This window comes from Drosophila biarmipes, unplaced genomic scaffold (genome assembly GCF_025231255.1).
Source record: "Drosophila biarmipes strain raj3 unplaced genomic scaffold, RU_DBia_V1.1 ptg000017l, whole genome shotgun sequence".
In the NCBI taxonomy this organism is placed as follows: Eukaryota; Metazoa; Arthropoda; class Insecta; order Diptera; family Drosophilidae; genus Drosophila; species Drosophila biarmipes.
This window is the reverse complement of record NW_026114535.1, coordinates 1168503-1191438: the sequence shown is the minus strand read 5'-3', so window position 1 is coordinate 1191438 and position 22936 is coordinate 1168503. Positions and strand designations below refer to the sequence as shown.

At 35.2% G+C, this 22936-nt stretch overlaps 1 protein-coding gene across 24 annotated transcripts in view; it reads right to left on the bottom strand.

The window, feature by feature from the left end:
* Positions 1 to 2135: 2135 nt before the first annotated feature.
* LOC108026765 (glutamyl aminopeptidase) overlaps positions 2136 to 22936 on the bottom strand; it is a 502322-nt gene continuing 481521 nt past the window's right edge. For 20 of the 24 annotated variants that reach the window (XM_050890129.1, XM_050890136.1, XM_050890143.1 and 17 more), the window contains one exon: positions 2139 to 2433. In XM_050890129.1, coding sequence (XP_050746086.1) covers positions 2193 to 2433 — 241 coding nt within the window. In that variant the 3' untranslated portion in view covers positions 2139 to 2192. Of the gene's footprint in view, positions 2434 to 13001; positions 13314 to 22936 lie in introns of those variants that run through there. The other 4 variants (XM_050890149.1, XM_050890151.1, XM_050890150.1 and 1 more) reach the window with 3 other exon arrangements.

Sequence of the window (22936 nt, the reverse complement as noted above, 5' to 3'; positions counted from 1 at the left end):
CTGCCAAGAGTATGGACACAGCAGGAACAACTGTGGGTTTTAACTCCGAATCGTGCCCTGCAAGCAAAGAAGACACAAAGACGAAGAAATGCGCGAACTGTGGAAAAAACCATGCTGCGAACTACCGAGGGTGCCCGGTCTATAAAGAGCTAAAGAGTCGGCTTCAACAAGCAAAATATGCACGCTCCCAGCATTCATAAACAACGGATGATGTTTTCTTTGCGAAAGCAGCCAGATCTTCATTTGGGACCCTAAAGACGAATGGGGGAGGTTCATACGCCAGTGCCTTAAAATCAGGACTTGGCAATCAGACGGGGATCCCACAAGCTCAATGCTCTGGTTATAACGATACCGAAGCCTGGGAAAGACCACACAATTCTCTCATCATACGGGCTAATAAGCTTACTATCGTGCCTGTCCAAATCCCTAGAAAAATGTGTGCCATATTTAAGAGAACAAAAGTTGTGCCGGGACATCAACTCGGTTTTCGAGAAAAGCCACGGAACCATCGAGCAAGTAAACCGAATAACATCAGAAATTCGTACAGCTTTCGAACATCGGGAATATTGTATCGACCGAGTGTGGCTTGAAGGCCTCATGCTTAAAATCATAACATTACTGTCAGAAATCACATACCTCCACCACAGAGTCTTCGAAGTGAGATGCAATGCAACGACATTCAACGAGTATAACATTGAAGTCGGAGTCCTGCAGACATCCCTACGAACGAGAGGCTGACGACGTCCACATTTGCTGACGACACCGCAATCCTGAGCCGCTCGAGATGCCCAACTAGAGCAGTAGCTCAACTAGCTGATCATTTGGTGGTAGTTGAGAAGTGGCTATCAGACTGACGAATGAAAATCAATGAACAAAAGTGTAAACATATAACGATTTCCCGTAATAGACAATCCTGCCCCCCGCTAACTTTATTACAGCGATGTAACATATCTCGGCGTCCACCTTAACAGACACCTTACCTGGCGGAACAACATTGAATGCAAGAAAGTACAACTCAGACTTAAATCTAGCAGCCTACACTGGATTATAAACTCTCGATTGCCCCTGCTTCTGGACTTTAAGGTTCTTCTCTACAACTCCACCCTTAAGCACATTTGGACCTACGGCACTCAACTTTGGGGGAAGGCGAGCACACAAACAAAAATCCTGCGAACAATACCCCCATAGGGATCTGGGCATACCACCGGTTAAAGATGAAATAGCAAAGCAGCCTACCAAACAATCTCGCAAGGAACCTAACACGGGTTTCGAACAGAACTGGTCTGCATCGAAACGATCTGCCAGCCCAGCAATAATTATTAGGGCTCATTAGTCTAAATTTAGTCTACATGACTGTAGGTTAAGTTATATTCTTAAGATTTGATGTACTTATTATTAGTCTCATGAAAGAGAAGATTCAATAAAAAAAGCATATATAATCGAAAAAAAAGTGTCAAATCATACAAGGGTAGAGTGTTTTAACTGTGTTGCCGGTGGCCACAAATTGAATCAATGTGCCAATCGAAACAGTGGTCGAAAGTGCTTTAACCGTAAAAATTTTGCATCAACTGAGACCCGGGATGACAGCCCTTACCAGGTCATGGACTCCGGAACATCAGATGGCATTCGAAAGGGTAAGGGCAAGACTCGTTGAAGACTTCGTACTGACGTGCCCGGATTTCGACAAACCTTCATCTTGCAAACGGACACGAGCGACTACGGCAAAGATGTAAAGGTAATCTCCTACTCAAGCCGAACCCCCAACAGCGCTTAGAAGAACTAGTTAACGGCCGAGAATTATTGCTTGACAATCGTCTGGGCCGACCATATGGCGCTGAAGTGGCACAACAGCATAGAAAGCCCTTCAGGAAGGATCAGGAAAAAAGTTATGAGAAAAATAAGGAATCGTAGTCAGGTGGCGTCGTTGCGTGTGTATTTTTGAACAGTCGCTTTGCTAAAAATCTTTATTCCACTTTTTTCTGGCACAAACTATAACGCTCTCTCAAATTTTTTACCTAAAGCTATGCCTACTAAAATTCTACCTTATCAGCGTTTAAACCAGATTATAAAGTTTTTTGATACAAACTTACTGTTAAAAAGCCTTAATCCATACAAAACTCAAGGATTACAATATAAATAAATATTCAAATTATTCATTTTATTCTTGAATAAGTATTACTTTTTATGTATTTTTATTGGGTGTCAGCCAAAAAGTTGTCAATCCACTCTTCTATTACGGGTAAATTTTGTTCACTCCAATGAACTTCTTCTTTGATATTTCGAAGAGATGTCTCCACAAGGTGCTTTGCAATGCCAAACTGACCGTTATATTTATCGTAAAAGTTTTTGGCCATATCGTAACCATCTTGCGTTGAAAACTTTCCAGTTGCAGAAGTAATAAGCTTAATCCAAAGGGTTGTTTTATTTTGAAACCTAGAAGAACACGAAATTTTGTTGTTAAAATTATTTTCTATTATAATTTACATTACAACAGCACAACATGCATTAAAGTCTTTATAATGCATTAAAGTTTTGATATACTTGAAGGTATATATTATACCAGAAAAAGTAATGACAACGTAATCAAAAAAGTGTCAATAAAATTAATATTAACTGTTAATATTCTTAAATTTAAAAATTTTCTACTCCGCCAGGTTGACTACTTATAATGATGCTAGCGCAATGTCTTCTTAATATTATTGGTATTAATTAATCACATTTTTTTGTATTTTTAGTTACGTACATTAGTTGCTAAAATATATATTAGGTTAAAGGCTATTCTCTGTTGTACCAAAAAGGCTTTAAGCGTAGCTGCCTAGTTTCTTGATTTTTTTTGTCTATTTATATTTATTTTAGAGAATACTAGATTCGTCAAAAAATATGTAACTGTAAGAAGAAAGCGTTTACTATCCTGTAAATTATATTCTCTAAAGCGAGGCCCCTTCTGAAGCAATACACTTTTTCCATCGATGTATCCAATAACAATGCATATATGCATACTTATATAGGTTCACTAGCCTGGTCGATCAAGCCATGTCCGTTTGTCTGTTCGTCCGTATGAGCGCTCATATCTCGGAAACTACAAAAGCTAGAATGTTGGAATTCGTCAAGACGATTTTTGAAAATCTGGGACACAGGGGTGCCACGTCCTTTATAGCACCTTTAAGCGCCCACTAACTTTAAAACTTGTTAAGAGTCCACATTTCTGAAGAACCATCCATTAAACAGATAAACATTTTTTGCCTATGTTTCCATTGTTTTTTTAACGAATATATTTTTATATCCACTGTTCTCTAACAACTCAAACCAGTCATTTTTCGAGGTAAAATGCATGTCATGATATGGAATTTTTTATTTACTAAACCTACCCTACCCTATAATTTGTTCAGTTCCTAACATAATTCTTTTAAAATTAACAGTTGTTTCTGTGCAAGCGATTATCTTAGATAGTAATGCAGGTCTTATAAAGAAATTCAAAGAAGCAAACAAGGAGTATTACTATTCTATTTATAAAAATTACAAAAGGACATTCAGAAAGTTAGTATCTAGTTAAAAGAACCGTTTTCTACCCTATAATGTATTTATATTAACGAAATGAAGGGTTTGTCAGTTTCTACTCAAACTAATCTTTCAGTTTTAAAACTATAGAGATGAAACTATATTTTTGTCTTTTGCAGGTGTAATAAGTCGGAACAAGCAGTACCGGACAAATATTATAAAAAAAAAATATAATCGAAGTGTATACAAACAAATTATAATTTCGCGTTTTTTGGATGCCCCAAATTAAATGACAAGTTTTCATATTCATTTCCGACCCCATTATATATATGTTCTTGACCAGGATCTCTAAACCGTCCTTAAACTCTAAGATCTCGGAATCTGTAAAGCTACAAAGTTTGGGACTGGGAATGATCCTAGAGCTAATTGTTCAGCTCAAGTTTATTTCAGCAGGATGCCACGTTCAACCGACCACAACACTAGCCTAGCGTCCATAGTTTTTAATATGGTTCTAAGACCCGTTACTCGTAGGCTAAAAGGGTATGTTAGATTCGTCAGAAAGTATGTAACAGATAAAAGAAAGCGTTTTTGACCCCATAAAGTATATATATTCTCAGGATCACTAGCCGAGTCAATATAGCCATGTCCGTACGTCCGTCCATCCGTATGAACGCTGAGATCTCGGAAACTATAAGAGCCAAAACGGTCAAACTTGGTATCTAGATTCATGGCCTAAGAAGCGCAAGTTTGTTTCATTGGGGTGCCACGTCAACTTTAACGTCCACAATCCGTAAAAATCTGTAGCGCCTAAAGTTTTTATTAAAAAAAAATTATTAACTGAATGTATTTGTCTCATCAATACGCCCACTTGAACGGCCACCAACCGCCCAAAACAGTGGTGGCCACAATTGTCATGCTAAAAATTTTGTTTGCTACAATGTATTTGTCTCATCAATACCTATCGATTGACCAAAAAAAGTGCCGCGTCCACTTGAACGCCCACCAACCGCCCAAAACTGTGGTGGCCAAAGTTATCATGCTAGAATTGTTCGTTTGCTTACATTTATTTGTCTAATTAAAACCTTTCGATTGACCTAAAAAAATGTTTGCTACGCCCACTCTAACGGCTCCAAACGGATAAAACGCTTAAAACTGTTTTTTCTGGTTCCCCAAGCTAAGTAGAGGGTATCTGATAGTCGAGGCACTCGATTATAGCGTTCTTCCTTGTTTTTTTTTATTATATTTTCCTGTACTTTGTTATATACAGTTTTATTAATATTTAAGATTTACGCGTTTAACTACTACTCACTAATTAATAAGTATCGTACTGTACGTATAGCTGTCATAGAAGGAAAATAAACGTCAAAATGATACAAAGACGGTTTTTTATTGACATTTTTGAAATCACTTTCATTTTTTCTACACAATGCTTAGTGGGAATGACCTGTGATGGCATAGAAACTTCCGCTTGCCGGTGTTATCGTTTTTTCGCGTTTCGCGAATTTCATGTTTTTTCAAGAAATATTTATTTATTCATGAAAAACTATTTTGTACCCTTCAAAGTAATCCCCATCAGATCATCACTTGTGATTACGTTTTTTTAAGCATTTTAAGAAATAATTTTTTGCTGATCTTCAGCTCCTCCTTCGCTGCCGTCTTTATCTCCTTCATCGTGGAGTAGCGTCGTCCTTTTATGGGCCTCTTCAGTTTCTTAAAAAAACTGTCAGCCAAGCCTTCACATTCGACCGGCTCTCTGATAACATTTTTACCACCGATAAACGTTGCTTTTGTCCAAAGTATTTTCGCCGTATGGAACAGTCATTATTGTCAATGCGTTCAAGCACTTTAAGTTGTTTTTTACATAAAATTTTATTAAAATTCTAAAAAGGCCAAAATTGTCATCATAAGTGAGGGTCATGAGGAGCAACATAACGCCATCAAAAAATCAAAGGAATAGGTTAGAAGTATCTAACCAACAGTCATATGACTGGAACTTAAGTCTAGCCTCTTGCGAGTACATAGGGAGTTTTTCATACTTTACGGCCTTGTGGACCCTGTGCACGTTTTGTTTGCGAACATACCGTGGCCCAGCGATGGTGCTCACGATGTTCGATAGAGCGCGCTGTATAATGTCTATGTTGCTGCTGCTCGCGGTTCCCCACAGCTGGGAGCCATAATTCCAGATGAGCTTAAGAGTGGAATTGTAGAGCAGTATCTTGTAATGCAGACGCAGGGGCGAAAGAGCGTTTAGGATCCAGTGAAAGCTGTTGACTTTTAGTTTTAGATTTAGTTTCTTGTGTTGAGAGTGTCCTTTCCAGGCTAGTCGTCTATCAAGATGGACGCCGAGATACTTTCGTTGTTGACTTGGGAGTTTGCCTGTTGAGAATAAACGTTTTGTGTTTACAATTTTGTTCATTTTTTTAATACGCCAGTCAGATAGCCACCTCTCTTTTACGAGCTGGCTAGCTGTGTTGTCGCACGGCCTGGGCACCTCGAGCGATTTACAATTGCATTGTCGTCAGCATATACGTTATGTTTTTAGCAGCTCGTTCGTAGGAATTCCCGTTGTGTATAGAAGAAACAGAAAAGGCCCTAGCGCGTCTCCTTAAGGAACTGTAGCTTCGATAATGTAGTCTTCAGATGTTGTTGGGTTGCACCTTACTGCGAAGGTTCTAATGTAGAAATACGCCTCAAGTAGCTTATGAGTGTAATCTGGAAAGTGTGTTTTGACTTTGTGCATGAGGCCATCTAGCCATATTGAATCGAAGGACTAAAATACATCGCGGAATAGGCTGTGCGTATTTCTGATGTTATTCTGTTAGCGAGACTTAAATTTGAGATCTCTTTTAAACTGAATCTTACGAATTTAACCTGGAAAATTGTCCAAATAACTTCGGTTTGTTTTGCTAAAATTAAGATCTTATACTCGTATTAAAAGTGTAACCCCAAATTGACGTATGACAACAAAGCTGGAATGTGAAACTAACTGCAAAAAACCAAGATTCCCAATACTTGCATTTACACTAAATACACTAAACTATAAAGTTCATTTTAAATCTGAATCATACCTAAATGATAATCTGAACGTCGATTTAAGTAAGAATAAGTATTTTAAATGTATAAAAGATGTATCCAATGTACCCAATCTAGTTACTACTGAATCACAACCATCCAATCACAACCTTCATATTTAAACGAATAAATGAAACTGGTCCTATTAAAGTGAAAAGTTTAATAGTCTTAAGAATAGCTGGGTATCCTTATCCGTTTAGTTGAATTTAACCCATTAAGTGAACAAGTACAACGAATTGTTTAACTTTCGGAAGGTGTTCGATTAATATTCAAGATTTTTTTGATAATACTAACAGTTTTACTATAAAGAAATTGGAATGACGAAAAACAATAAAAATTGAATAATAGTGACTAATAGGCAAATTCTTTCGAGCTTAATGAAAACTCATTTTCCATCGTTCAAAAAAATGTTGTGATGTTAAACAACATTTTTTTGAACGATGGAAAAAGAGTTTTCATCAAGCTCGAAAGTATCAAAGGACAATTAAAAACGGAAATCATATTATTTGTTCATTAATATCCGAGAAATGGAATGTCCGTCATAAAATTGATTTAATGGAAAAAATGTTGTGATGTTAAACAACATTTTTTTGAACGATGGAAAAAGAGTTTTCATCAAGCTCGAAAGTATCAAAGGACAATTAAAAACGGAAATCATATTATTTGTTCATTAATATCCGAGAAATGGAATGTCCGTCATAAAATTGATTTAATGGAAATCGGTTCCCATATTCTAAAACACATGTAAACGTCGGTTTTTGTTGTCGGCGCCACCTACTGGCTTTTCCAGAACATGTTATGAGGGCGGCAGACAGATTTTAGCTTTATAACAGTTTGAGAGCGTTAGAGTGGACATGGCACTTTTTTTTCGGTCCGTCGATTGGTATTGATGAGAGAAACACATTTCAGTGAAAATTTTGTTTCTATCATAAAAAATAAATATAGGCGCTACAGATTTTCGTGTTTGTGGGCGTTAGAGTGGGCGTGGAAGGCCAGGGATCTGTATGGCAAGTCTGACTGTTCTAGTTCTTATAGTTTCCGAGATATCAGTGTTCATACGGGCAAACAGACAGGCAGACAGACGGAAATGGCTAGATCCACTCTGCTAGTGATCCTGATTAAGAATATATATGTTTAATGGGGTCGGAAACGCTTTTTGCTACCGGTTACATACTTTCCGACGAAACTAGTATACACCTAAACTCTACGAGTAAGAATTAAGGTGGAATGACATTAAACCGCTTGGATATCGATGTGTATTGATGTAGCTTATGTATATGCTTTAGGTAATGATGGCAAGCACGAGAAGCACGGTTTATCAGCAGCCCGGACTTAAGGGATGGGTACTGGCTATTTTCTCTTGTGGAACGAAGCAGAAAGTTAAATGTGTTCCTGGTGCCAGGATATGGACTGTGTAGGATTTTGACCACATTCCACATCCATAACATTTCAACGTGCTTGGAACAAATTATTGGACCAACGATGTCACCATATGTGTCCGCGTATCAAGATGTATCAATGAGAATACAAGGAAAATCGTCGAAAAGCCATTTGGCCTCTGAAAGAGACGAGTCTGATAATAAACCCAGAAATGTGACAATTCAACCATAATGAGCTGCTGTACTTGGGGCGCCGCGTAACATGCCAAGGGATTGGTAGAGACCCCGAATCAGGCGTAGCTTCTGCATACTCTGCATACACCGTTAAACCACTCAACGACATTCTCTGCAAAGGCGTTTAAAGGACGTGGACGCAGAACCACCAAAAGGCTTTTGAGAAGTATCCGGACATTAGCCGACTGCCAGACTGCCGGTAAGCATTCGGAGAGTTGTGTCAAATGAAGAGTGCAACTGGATCAGGGAAATCATCTAGAGCTAGGCAAGACAAAACAGTAGCAGCCTACGGAGCTTCCACAAAGCTTACTGGCTTCGCTCTTTAATCTACAGCAAAGCGTTATGGAGTTTATGTCTTTTATGAGGACAACTATTTAAGACCTTTTCTTTATGCTTTGTTCGTTGTTATTATGCTTTGTTATTAACTATTAAGGGGCCTCAAAAGTTATTGGTGGGTTTGAAGGTCGTTGCGTTGTTAGTTTTTTAGTTTATTTTTAGTTTATTGCATTCGAGGTCGACGCCGAAACACTTTACAATGATAAAGGGGGGCATATATGCCTGTTGAGAGTAAACGTTATTTGTTAACATTTTTGTTCATTGATTCCCAGACTCCAGTCAGATAGCCACCTCTAAACTGGCTAGCTCTGTTGTTACTCGGCATAAGTACCTCGAGCGACTTAGGATTAAAGTTTCGTCAGCGTACGTAGCTGCAGCTCTTAGCAATCTCTATAAAAGAATTCATAATTTTTCTTTAGAAATTCTAAAGCGGGGCGGGCATACTCGTAGGTTAAGGAGATCGATTACTTTAACTGTTTAACTGAAAGCACCTCTAACACCATTTTCTGGTCTTGAACCCGAATATACCATCAAGCGTTATTGCATGACGACCATCAATGCTTTCAGTGTGCTTGGTAACTGTACTTGTATCTATTGAACGTTTCCTCGATTTGACTGGCGTGGGTTTTCCATACCCGATCAAAGGGAAATTCTTTCCTGTTGATGATGTTACTGAATTTCTTTTTAAGAACCACTTGCAATCTCTTGCTGCTTCATACAGCTTCAGTTTTGCTAGAAGCTCACATCTGTTACTGTTGGATCTCCCGGGTAATTTATTGTCTATTTGAACACAGCTTACTTTTTGACAGGCTAAGCTTACGTTCGATAAAGATATAGAGATCTAAAACGGTCTTGGCCCAATTTCCTCTCATGACAAAACTGTTTTGCCAGTGGGGTGGATGCCCGTGCCGATGTAGTCGAGGGAAATCTTAACCCGACTTGCTTTTTTTTACCTGCCTTTATTTACACGCTAACTTGTCATATCGCAACTGATTTATTCGATTTAGTTTTCATTCGCCGGTCAGCTCATGCCGCTATAATAAGACTCAGTGGGACCGTCAATTATTAGATACCCGTTACTCAGTTTAAGGGAGCAAAAGGGAAATGGAGATATATAAGCACCAAAGTGATATTTTAAGGCGCCACCTACCGGCTTTTCCAGTAGATGTTATGTGGTTAGATAGCGTCAGATAGGTTTAGACATTATAACCGGGTTTGGACGTTAGAGTGGGCATGGCACATTTTTGGATCAGTCGATAGGTATTGATGAGACAAAAACATATCAGTTAAAATTTTGTTTCCATCATAAAAACTGTAGGCGCTTCAGATTTTCGCAAATTATGGGCTTTAAGTTGGTATTAGAGTGGCACCCCGCTGAAACAATTTTGAGCTGCGCTGGAAGCCCAGGAATCTTATTATTTCCGAGACAGACAGGCGGACAGACGAACATGGCTAGATCGATTCGGCTAGTGATCAAGAATAAGTTAACTAAGTAGCTAACCGGACGGAGGCGATGACCGAATGTCCAAAGCCCAGCGGCTGCCGGATGCTCGTGCATAGCCGGAAAACACAGCATATTTGCGTGGATGCTACGAATTTCATTTTTGTCAACTTAAAGTTTAGTTCGCTTCAAGCTCTTTACGAATAAAGAACACAAGTTCTATAGCGTTGCAAAACTCCGGCAACCGCCGGACTGACTGACTGAGTCTCTAGAACAGCAAGGGATCCCCGATCTCCACATACGAGAACCAAGTTAAGGCCCCCTCCTCCCCCGCACTACCGAGCGGGCTTCAGCAGGTGCGACAACCACAAGCTGCTGGCCGCCACTTAACTATAACGGGCGCTCCCAGAAGCGACCGCTTCCCCCGCGCCTACAATCGGGCATCTCCGAGAGGACCAGCGTTTCACCAGAGCGGCTAAAGAGGACCACCCTTGGCCACACACACGTATCACATATTGTTTCTCCCGCACATACGTGTGGGCTCATTGAAGAAGACCACCCTTGACAGTGCGGCCGTCGAAGACCACCTCAAAATTCCGCGCCCTTCAACAAGATTAATTAATATATATACTTTATGGGGTTGGAAACGCTTTCTTTTACCTGTTACATACTTTCCGCTGAATCTAGTATACCCTTTTAGTCTACGAGTAACGGATATAAAAATTTGTAAAAATTTCGAAGTCTTAAATATATATTGAAATTAACTTTAAAATATAAAGTGATTTGTTGTATAACATTTACTAATACTATGTTAAAATAATGTTTTAATGTATTTTGTAACAAAACTATTGTTTACTGTAGTTTTTCTAGCATAGTAGCAGTATAATAACAATTTTTATAATTAAATGCTTGAACCATAAGTTTAATAAAAAAAAATAAATTTATTTAATTTATTCTTAAACTGGTTACAATATTTTTTTAGAATGAAAGAACACCGGACTTGCTATTGACAAATCTCAAACTGAACTCGCTCTCTAACTTCTACTTCATTTGCAATGTAACCTCGTCTTTGTTTTGGGAACGTGCCGATAGTCAGAACAGCGGCTCGTTTAGTCTATAATCGTTAGAAAACATGTATTCTGGAACATAAAGCATATTAATAGCCCCCGTATTCCAGAGTATCCGAAAGATGTTATCACGTACCCTTTTGCCTCATTATCCCAGGTGTTGCTATGCACTTGATAATGGTCACACACCCAAAGTATCCAAAGGTTGTTATCCCAAAGGAACATGAACGATCATGTTTCGGAATAATGTTTTCTGTGATTGCAAGACGAGTTCGGAAATCAAAAGAACCCGAATAAAATAAATCACACAACTTAATTATTATCAGATGTTGAAAATATTTATGAACCCATTTTCTAGTTTCAGCCCTAGAACGTTTTACTGGTTAATTGTCAAATTCTCCTTTCCACAAAATGGTCATAAAGATATCAGCCAGAGACCCGATCATGGGCCCTAGTCTATTACCTGACCACAATAAAAGGGACACACGCACAAGTCCGAGGGGCACGCTTATTGAGAAGATCCCTGACATTTTTGTAATCCGAAATGTATAAACTGAAAACGGACATAGTGTACATTGAACAAAAAGTTATTTATTTTAAGTAAATGCATGATGTCTCTTTAACTCAACAATCTCGTCTTGCCCCTTAAAATATTCTTACACAACTTATACAGGAAATTTTACATAGGTTTTCGACTTCTTCTTTTACCTCACGATGTGCATACTTCAACATATTAAAATCTTTCATTTTTCCCAATGATTGTTCCAAACTGACCCTATTGGCTACCTGAGTGTGACGGTGTGTAGCAAAGTATGTGCGACCTTTTCTAACCAACCTTTTTTTGTGTTCATATTTTTTGTCTAATTTATCTCCTTGGTGTCTTATTAGTTACACTTGTATCAAATAGTTTTCAAAGTCAATACTTCTCATCTATTCTTACCAATGAATAGTTAACCTGTATTGTTTTTGAATTTAGAAAATCGTAAACGAACATTCTTCATTGTTTTATATTTCTCTGTCTCCTTTATCGATTTTAGAGTGTCCTATTGGCTCCACTTGTATAAAGTATTTTTCAAAATCAATACTCCTTATCTTTTCCAACCAATGAATAGTCTATGTGCCCTGCTAGAACTATCTATATTGTTTTCAAATATACAAAATCTTTAATATGCACTTCTCATTTTAAATATTATCGTACACGCCCACTTCAAACACTATAAATGATCGAGGGCAATAGTAAGTCTTTCAAAAATTGTATCAAAGAGTCAAGAAAATTTCTGAAAGATTCAGGGAAAGAATATTACATTACATGTATATAAACGATCAATCGGACTTGATCTTACCTGAAAATTTCTTCAGTGAAGTTGGAATGTCGTTGCTACCACATTTCAGTATTTTATTAGAAAGTTAAATTTTGAACTGTTTGCAGAAAATATTCTTTTTTAAGACGAGTCTGAACAGATTGAAATGAAAAGCTTTAAAACTAAAATGTCGATTATAAATAAAGATTCTAATGTAGAATGGATCTTTCATGAACTTACATTGGAAATAATATCAAAATATAAAGAATTTCTTAGAAAGATAGAGGATGGTCTCTTATAAAATTAATTCGCTACGTATGTAACGTAAATGAATAGTATTGCTTTAAATGGATCTTGATTTCTGCTTTAAAAATTGTAAGAAATCCACAAAGATGTTCGGCGTATAACATTGACATATCGCTGGAAATAATTCGTTTAACTGATGAAATAAGATTAGATTTCACAGGGTTGACATTCCCCCTCGAAATAAAACGTATAAATAATTTTCTAAAAAAGAATACTCAAATGAGCTTAAACGTTTTCGGATATAATGAAAACGCGAAGAAAATAATTGGATCACTTTTCCAATCGGTAGTGGAAAAACCTCTTTACATCAATATGTTGTTTGTGGAAGGCGGCGGAAATGAACCATATTAAAAATACATAAAAAATATTTCAAGGTAAATTCCTTTATTCATTTTTTATCTCTTTCGTACAAATAAATAATTTATTCATATTTCGTTTCAAAAACTAATAACTACACAAAAAGAAAATCAAAAGAGGTTGCCATTTTTTTTAAATTTATGTTTAAATTTCTCCGGAACTGATGAAATTGCATTAAAACACAGTAGGAAGGTGGCAAAGATGCCGCAGCCCCAGAATAATACTCTTGAATTTACCCAAGTTCAACATCAGCTTCAAGTTCCATTCTTTGTCTAGGCGGATTTGGAATGCATTATGGAACCAAAGAATCTTGAAGTGAGCCCTGAAATATTAAATATTAATGAGCATTGTCCAATATCATACGCCTATTATATAAAGTGTACTTTTGATTCTAGACTGAATAAATTAGTTTTAGAAACCGGAATAAATTCAGGAACCAAATTTATAAAAACTAATGAATTTATATAATCTTACATAATTTGGTAATACATACATAAGTTCCTGTTAGAATGACTTTAGATGACGAAAATCGAATTGTTTTATTTACCAGAAAGTTTTAGGGCTGATAGGGTATGCTTTAGGAGTGCATGTCACTCTAAATGTAACTTGGATTATGAAGTAATCAAATTAATACTAGTTTTTTTTTAATAATTTTTCGAAATACGACTGTCATTTATTTATTCAATAACTAGCAAAGATTCCCGGACAAATTTCCGTAATACCAATTAATAAGGAAAACTACATTTTTGTTTCGAAAAAAATAACAAGTTTTGGTGGAAATAGTTTTGAAATTCGTTTTCTTGATACATACAGGTTCATGCCCTCAAGTTTGGATACTAGCATCTAATTTAATTGACGATCATATGAATACTGTGAAGTCATTTTTCACTAATGATAAAGAATTTCGACTAATGCGTAAGAAGGGTATATTTCCCTATGAATATTTAGATATAGACTTGAAGATTATTTCCTATGTAAGCATTTTATAGTAATTACACGGAAAGGAAATGCTCTCAGGTAGATTACGATCATGCTCTTAAAGTTTGGTCACATTTCTCATGTTCAACTCTAACATATTTTTAAGAATTATATTTGAAAACTGATGTATTCCTTTAAACAGACGTTTTTGACAATTTCCGAAAAATTTGTATGCAAATTTATTGACCCAGCTCAATATTTTACGGCACCAGATCTTTCTTGGGAGGCAATGTTGAAAAACACAAATATTCAACTTGAATTTCTGACGGATATAGATATGGATCGATTTATTGGTTGGGCAATGTCACAACCTTTACCATATAAAGACTTTAATTGGAAGTCTATTTTATTTATAATATATATATTTATAATATTCCAATTGATGGCAAATATGGTTATTTTTTGGTTATATGATCTCGAAGCAAAATTAGATACATCAAACTATTCAGAAGAAAGAAATAATCTGTATAACATCAAAAGAGTTAATAAAATGATTTTCGGTTTTTTTACAGATGAGCTCAACAGTAAGCTCAATTCAGAATTTGTAGGTCTATAATCAAAAGGTTATTCTTAAAGAATAGATCAAGTTGAATCTTTACACAATAAAGAAAAGGGAGTGAGTTCACGAAATCTTTTGAAATTAAAGACTATAATCAAGTTATATTAACTGGCACCCCACTTTATGCCAATTAAAGAATGTTTAAAATTAAAGTTAATAAAAAAGATCTTTGTGGCAAAGATAGCAAAAAAAAAACGTAATGTTAACGAAACACAATTTTTAGAGTTAAGTAATTAAGACCATGGTACGAAACCAATAAAACATTAAAGACTAATTAACATTTTTTTTTTATAAATCGAATGGTCGAATGGTTAGAAGCTAATTAATTTTGCTTGAGATCATACATTACATTTATGTAAACGATAAAGAATCATAAAATAACCTTAAATTGCAAAAAGAACATATTGAATGGAGAACTATTTTATAAATTTGTTGAATTAAACATGTTTTATTATAATAAAGACTTTGGAAAATAAAAATTAAATTTTTTTTTCGAGTTTGTAAAAAATATGTTAATTTTTTTTAATTTTATTTAAGTAAACATTTAAAAAAAAAAAATAATTAAAAGAAAAGATAAGCTAAATATATATATGCAGGTTTTTTTTTGAAAATACTTAACTAAAACTTTATTTTCTTTTCGCCTTACAACTTTTTTAGCTAGCTAAATGTAGGCGAATCTTTTTTTTTTAACGAATGGGGGACCACATTGCGGTATTTACTAGCAAAAAATGGTTTCTTATTTTATTATTTTTATTAATTGATTTCTCATAGATATCTATCCACTTATATTTTCTGTTGAAACTAAATTCACGGCACTTCAGTTCTTTAGAGTACTGAAGGTTGAATAATGATCTCTTCTATAACTTTTTATTTATACTTTAAATTTCGAATTAAAGAATTAAGTAGCATCATAAGTTTGCAAGTATCGGTACCCATAATTAGAAATTGAAAATACTGATATTTCAACCAAATCTGCTTGCCTCATATCTTTTATACTCCTTATAATCACTCGCCTTCGTTGATAGTTTATTTTAAGATGGTCCGTGCAACTCATTGAAAATTTCTTGCCTAATCATATTTATATATAAGTTAACTAAGTTAATAAGTCAATAAGTCCGCGACCATGCATCGGATTCTTTTCTGACCCAGCATTGGACTGTTTGCATCCGCACAGACGGCCAACTCAGCATATTTGCGAAGCCGCTGTGAGAAAACCTTTTGTAAGCTTTAAGTTTTTACTCCTGTATTCAGTTCTGATTTTATGAAGCGAGCATGCGGTTCCTGCTCGTAATAAATACAATTAAACTCAACTCAACTTTATTTCTCTGTGGCAGCTCCGCTCCACATAACAATTATTAAATATCTAAATATATTGACATATAATAATTGGAGCTCAACAACTCCACTTCCAAAAAGAAAAGAAAGCGGGTTTTGTGAAACGTAAAAATCCTACAGAAAGAAAAAAATAATATTACCTAAAAAATCGTAAAATCCTAAATCCTAAACTTCGGAAAGGACCAGAAAATTTTTAAGGTAGGAAAAATTGCAAAAATAATGTGAGTGGAATCTTAAAGTTACATTGATTTTATATCTGCAGTGGTCAAAAATAAAAAACAAATTACAGTTAGTCGAATTAATTGAATTACTTCATTAATATTTTGCATTAGTAATAATTATTGAACCAATTTCTCATTGTGATTTTTTACGCCACTTCAGAGGAAAATACGTTTTGTTTTCTTTTGGAAAGACTGTCAGAAATCGGAAAAAAAGACTATCCAACTCAAATAATTTCAGCTGTCCATGCAAACTGTTGCTCGTATGTGTCAGTCTGACCGTCTGACTACTCATGAATGACGCATTCAATTGCTATAGAAGCGGGGAAACATTATTCTAGCGATTCGGAATCTGGGGGTGAAGGAGATATTTTAGCTTCGCTTGCAAATTTAGCAATCATAGAACGTCCCAAGGTCACAGCCATGGACCCAGAACAGCTTAAAGCCATCATCGAAACTGCCGTCGGCAAAGCACTAGCAGAGCAGGCTGCCCAGAACGAGCGTAAGGAACAAGAGCTACGGCAAATAATTGATGTGCTCGCCGCTCGAGTAGAAGCGGTGCGCGTCGTACCGACCTCAGTTCCGGGTTTTTTTGTTTTCCATGGCCTGGGAAACATTACTAGCACTTTTCGACTTTAAGGCCTCACCAAATTTCGAAAAGTCAAAAAGTATCGGTACCCATAATTAGACATTGAAAATGCTGCAATTTTAACCAAATCTGCTTGCCTCAGATCATTTATACTCGTACCCCTTATAATCACTCGCATTCGTTGAATTGTTTATTCAAGATGGTCCATGCAATTCATTGAAAATTTCTTGATTAATCATATTTATATACATTATATTATTCTTATAGGCTGAAAAGCGTAGCATTCCAACTCAATCGTTGTTTTTTCGGTAAGGATATCGGTTTTGTTACATTTTTGAATATGTAACCCTTAACGTTTTTAATCTTTTATAGAATTTTGGCAAACATTTGGTCAGCACTGTCTGCCCTCTTATCATACCATTCAATTTTATTTTTTAAGCTTGAAATTTCGTGATTCAACGATTTATATTTTGTGCTATAATTTTTCTTTAATCTTCTCCCAACTTTCCGATTTTCTTATCAGTATATGGCTTTTCGTTATCCAAAGATTTAGTTTCATTTTTGATACGTTTATTTTGAGCATTTAGATCAAAAGACTTAATACGTTTTTTCAAATATTCTGGTATTTCCTTGTCAACAGAAAATTGTCGACAGACATGATGTTTATAAATGTAAAACATATTTGCGCTTGCTATTTATACCCATTAAAATATAATCCTATCTTTATTTAACTTATCTAATATGGAAAAAATTGCATTATTGTGACAAGTGTTACCCACTTACTCGTGTTATACAATCGTTCGACTAACTCAATACTATCATTCCAGAATAAAAATTAGTAGTTTGGATTTTATTTCTGAAGGGTCATGTAACCGAAACCTATTTTTTGTATAGTTTAGGTCTACTAAGAAAAATTAGAGAGTTCAGACCAGGAGTCAGATCACAACGCATTCCACTAGAAAATGCTATTTGTATAACCATTACTCGTAGAGTAAAAGGGTATACTAGATTCGTCGAAAAGCATGTAACAGGTAAACGGAAGCTTTTCCGACCCCATAAAGTATATATATTCTTGATCAGGATCATTAGCCGAGTCGATCTAGTCATATTCGTCTGTCCGATTGTCCGTATGAAGGCTGAGATCTCGGAAACTATTAGGCTAGAACAGTCAGACTTGACATTCAGATTCCTGGGTTCCCTGCGAAGCGTAAGCGGGTTGCAACGCCCACTCTAACGGCCACAATCCGCAAAAATCTGTAGAGCCTACAGTTTTTATCAAAGAAAAAATATTTTAACTGAAATGTGTTTGTCTCATAAATACCTATCGACTAATCTTAAAAAAATGTGCAACCCACACTATAACGCCCACAAGCTTAAACGCTTAAATCTCTCTGCCGCCCACATAGCATCTACTTAATTAGCCGGTAGGTGGCACCCTAAAATATTGCTTTGCTGCTTATATATTTTCATTTCTCTTTTGCTTTTTTAAGCTGAGTAACGAGTATCCGATAGTCGAGGAACTCGACTATAACCTTCTTCCTTGTTTTATCTTAATTTTTAGTTCTTTATTGCCAATGTTAATTAAGCGGATTTTGGGACAATTTCCATAATCCAAGTATGATCTGATTTTAAGGGGTTTTGAAAAAATGTCACGATCATTTCTATAAAAAATTTACTTGATTGCCCCCATGGCCCAAACATACCCATGTCACAATATTGATCACGTATCCTCTTCCTCATTATGCACGTAAAAAAAGTTGGACATCCAAAGTACCCGAAGGTTGTTATCTTACAGGTACCCTTTTGCCTCATTATATCATTATCATAGTTGTTGCTGTGCACCAGAGAAAGATCGTACAACCAAAGTGTCCAAAGGTTGTTAGCTCAGATAAACTTGTCCAAACATGTTTGGGAATAATGTTTTTTATGATTTATTTTTATGAATTTAGAAATCAAAAGAACCCCAATAATATAAATCTCACAAGTTAGTGATTCTCAGATGTGGGAGTCCGAAGGGCACGCTCATTGAGAAGATCACTGAGTGCCTATCTCTGGCACGTCACATAAAGAGGTTGAAATACCCGCGCGACAACGCACAAGTATACTGATAATTTAAACTCGAAATAAAAAATTAGAAGATTTTTTGTAGCATATTACATTAAAGCAATTATTTTGGCATCGCAAACATGGCTTGTTATATTATTTTTATTTTTTCATTCAGTTTTTTTTTTGATTATAATATATTTTCATAATATTGAGTGCTTCATTTTTATAATTCGAAATTAGATGGCATACACAAGTATTGATTCCATCGGTGGCTGCATCCATGAATATTTGTTTTCATTTTATTTCCATCAAATTGAAAGAGTTTTGATTGTATAAAATAAATAAGTACATAATGTGAATTGAACAGAATTTCGTCAAATTCCTTCAGAAAGAATAATCTCGCCTTTCCCTCCAAAATATTCTTATACAACATACGTTGTATACGCTTTTGTTTTCTTCTTTTGCAACTTTAAAACTTGGATACCTGAGTATGATGGTGTGTATAAAAAGCTGATCTTTCTTTTCCCACCTGTCAGCAAAGTATGTGCGACCTCTTCTAACCAAACTTATCCTTTGTTCTATAACTTTGTGTCTTCTTTATCGATCTGATGGTGTTTTATTGGTTACACTTGCATCAAATATTTTTCAACATCAATGCTTCTCATCTCTTCTTACCAATTAATAGTCAATGTATCCTCTTAGAACTACATGTATTGTTTTCGAACTTTCAAAATCCTAAACGACATTCTTATTTGTTATATGAGTTTGTGTATCCTTTACCCATTTGATGGTGTCCTATTGGTTACACTTGTATCAATTATTTTTCAAACTCAATACTTTTCTTAACTTCTTAAATTTTCGAACTTTCAAAATCTTAAATGTATACCTCCGATATTAACGCCCACTTCAAATACTATAAATGAACGAGGACAATAGTTAGCCTTTCAAAAATACTATTCAACACCACTCAAGTAAAAGAGAAAAAGGGATCTTGAAAAATAAATAAATAAAAGCTAAAATAAATACCCAAAATCAGTCTTATCATCCCTGAAAGTTTTCTGTGCAAAAAAACATGTCCGCTCGGAGTCTCATAAGTGAAAACTAACCCCTTGACGGAAAAGTCAAGAAAATTTCCGATTTTTGTGTAAAGCTGGATTGTTGTTGCTTCCTCATCTCAGCATTTTATTGGAAAGGTATACTTTAGCTAAAGTCTAAATTATTGGGTAGATCGTTTACAATTTATGTGCTCTTGAGTGTTTCTTCCTATAGTTTTACATAGTTTACAATTATTTTTCTAGGTATGCTCTTGATTTATAACATAAATTTTGTTTGAATATAGAACTATGTTTCCACTTATATATTATTGCTTAGTAAACACTCATTGTGTAATTTAACACTGATTTTGAAATTGGAATTGTTTAATTGTATTGAACAATTAAGGATTTTAACGAGGTTACTTCCGACTATAGAAATTTCCTAAATGCAATTTTAATTCAGTAATGTTTTAGGGTGTAATAATTATCACACTCCGCCAATGAAAAAGATAGGTTCATCGTTTTAGTTGTTCTCATTCTTTATTTAATTTTTGTTCATTCAAATGTATTTATGTTTTCGGAGCAGCCCTTGTTGCCGCTCCGAGCTCGAAGGAGGTTCTTGTTGATACCCAATTTTGTTTTTTTTTGTTTTCCTTTTTTTTTGTGCATTCTTTTTTTATATATGGTTATCCTATGTGCTCTTATATTATGTATGGTCATACTTAATATATTTATGAAATAAAAATTGATAATGAAATAAAGAGTTTTAATCTATCTTGATGTACTACTTGTTTTTTATTTTTTTTATTTATTATAGTTATGTTATCTCTATCTCCTATTTGTTTTACCATATAAGGACCTGTATATTTAAAGGCTAACTTATGTCCTGCTTCATTTTTCAATTAAACCTGATCTATTTTTAAATCGAAATCTAAACTAGTTTTGTCGTAACTAATTTTCTGTTCTAGCTTATGAGATTCTAGCATTAGTCCAGCTCTCTTAAATGCCTGTTCTAATTTAAATTTTGATTCCCTAGCATAGTCTTCTATATTATAAAAGCGTTTCACTTTATCTATGCTATTCAAATGTTTTGGTAGATTTAAAATTTTACCAAAAACTAGCTCATATGGACAATAGTCATGTGCCATAGATGGGGTTGTATTCCAACATCCCAATCTGTTTTGTCAACGGAGATGTATGAACGAATGAACTCATTGAATGTTCTGTAGCTTCGCTCTACGGTACCTACTGTCTGGTGGTGGTGTGTAGTTGAAGTTATGTTTTTAATATGTAAATATTTACATAGATCTTCAATAATTGAATTTTTATATTCTGTTGGGGGGGTTAGTATGTTTAGCCGTTTTCGACTTCTGGCATTTAGGACATTTCTTTATGTACTCTTTTATGTCTTTGGACATATTTTTCCAGTAATAGTGTCTCTGGACCTTGGCCAAGGTTTTTGTAATGCCTGTATGACCACCTTGTATTGGATCATCATGGAATGTAGACAATTTAGCTTCTTTTTCTTTATTATTTTTTATTACGGTCACCGGGTTAAGTAGCGCTACTCTTAATGATTTAAATATATTATTGCCCATTATTTTAAAATTATAAATTGAAACATGTTCAAAGATATTTTCCCACGGTGCCACTTTGAGTTGGCTGACTTTGTGAATACCGGCCTGCTTTTCAAGCCTTTGAAAGAATTGACCTTAGTCAATGGTTCCATTAGTATACAAATCGCTAACATCATATCTTGCTGTAATTTTCTTCCTGTGGACACATTTTATTATTTACATGCAAGGTCACTACTTTACTTACTTCTTCATTATTAATGACTTCATATACGTTGGGCTTTGAAGCTTTTTCTAAATGTTGCTTATGCAATTCTATTTGTTCTTTTCCTGCGCAGGATTTTTGTCTACTTTGGTTTCTGGTAGTGACTTTCAAAATTGTATTGTTTGCTTGTATATTTTTTAAGTCTGTGATGGTAATTTTAGAAAGCGCATCGGCTACATAGTTATCTTTACCCTTTAGATACTCTACCGTAAAATTATATTCCTCCAATTCAAGTCTCATTCGTGTTAGTTTTGAACTGGGACTTACCTTTGAAAATAAGTATTTAAGTGCTCTGTGGTCTGTTTTGACAGTGAAGTGTCTACCATAAATATATGGTCTGAATAAATATATGATCTGAATAAATAATAAATATATGGTCTGTGGTCTGTTTTGACAGTGAAGTGTCTACCATAAATATATGGTCTGAAGTGTGTTATTGCCCAATGAATTTTTGTTCTGTAGTGCTCTTGTTGCTTTCACCTTTCGTAAAGGATCTTGATGCGTATACAACTGGAAGCTGTAGTCCATTTTTGTTTTGAGTTAGGACTGCTCCACAAGCTTATTTGCTAGCATCTGTTATTATGCAAAATTCTTTGCTAAAATCTGGGTATTGCAACAGAGTAGCGCTTATTAATGCTGATTTATGATGTTCGAAGGCGTTTTGACATTCTGTTGTCCATTCGAATTTTACATCTTTCTTACATAATCTTGCTATGTGACGGGAGTATTCAGCAACATTCTTTATAAAGCGTCTGTAATAATTGCAAAATGCAATGAATCTTTTAGCGCTGTCCGCATCATGTGAGACTGGATAATTTTGAATGACGTCGTATTTTTTGTCGTCGGGCAAGATTCCTTTATCTGTGCATTTATGTCTTAAGAAAGTGACTTCATGCATGAAAAATGAACATTTTTCAGGGTGTAACTTTATGTTGTGTTGCCTAAATTTTTCGAAAACACCAGTTAAGTTCTTGAGCATATGTTTTTCGGAACAACCAATGGGTATTAAGTTCTCCATATAAAGAAATGCTTGCGAAGGTTCTAATCCAGAGAATGCTATAGTCATCATTCTCTGAAAAGAGTTTGGCGCTATTTTAAAACCGAATGGTAATCGCGTGAAGCGATACGAACAATTGTTTGTTGAAAAGGATGTTATATCCCATGAACTTTTTTCCAGTTCAATTTGATGAAAACCTGACATTAAGTCAAAGCATGAGAAATATTTTGCTTCACCTAGTGGATCTAAAATATCATCGATTCTAGGGAGAGGAAATTTATCATTTAGCCATTTTTTATTTTCCGAATTTGGAATTGACTTTTTTGGTACTAACAATTATTATATTATTA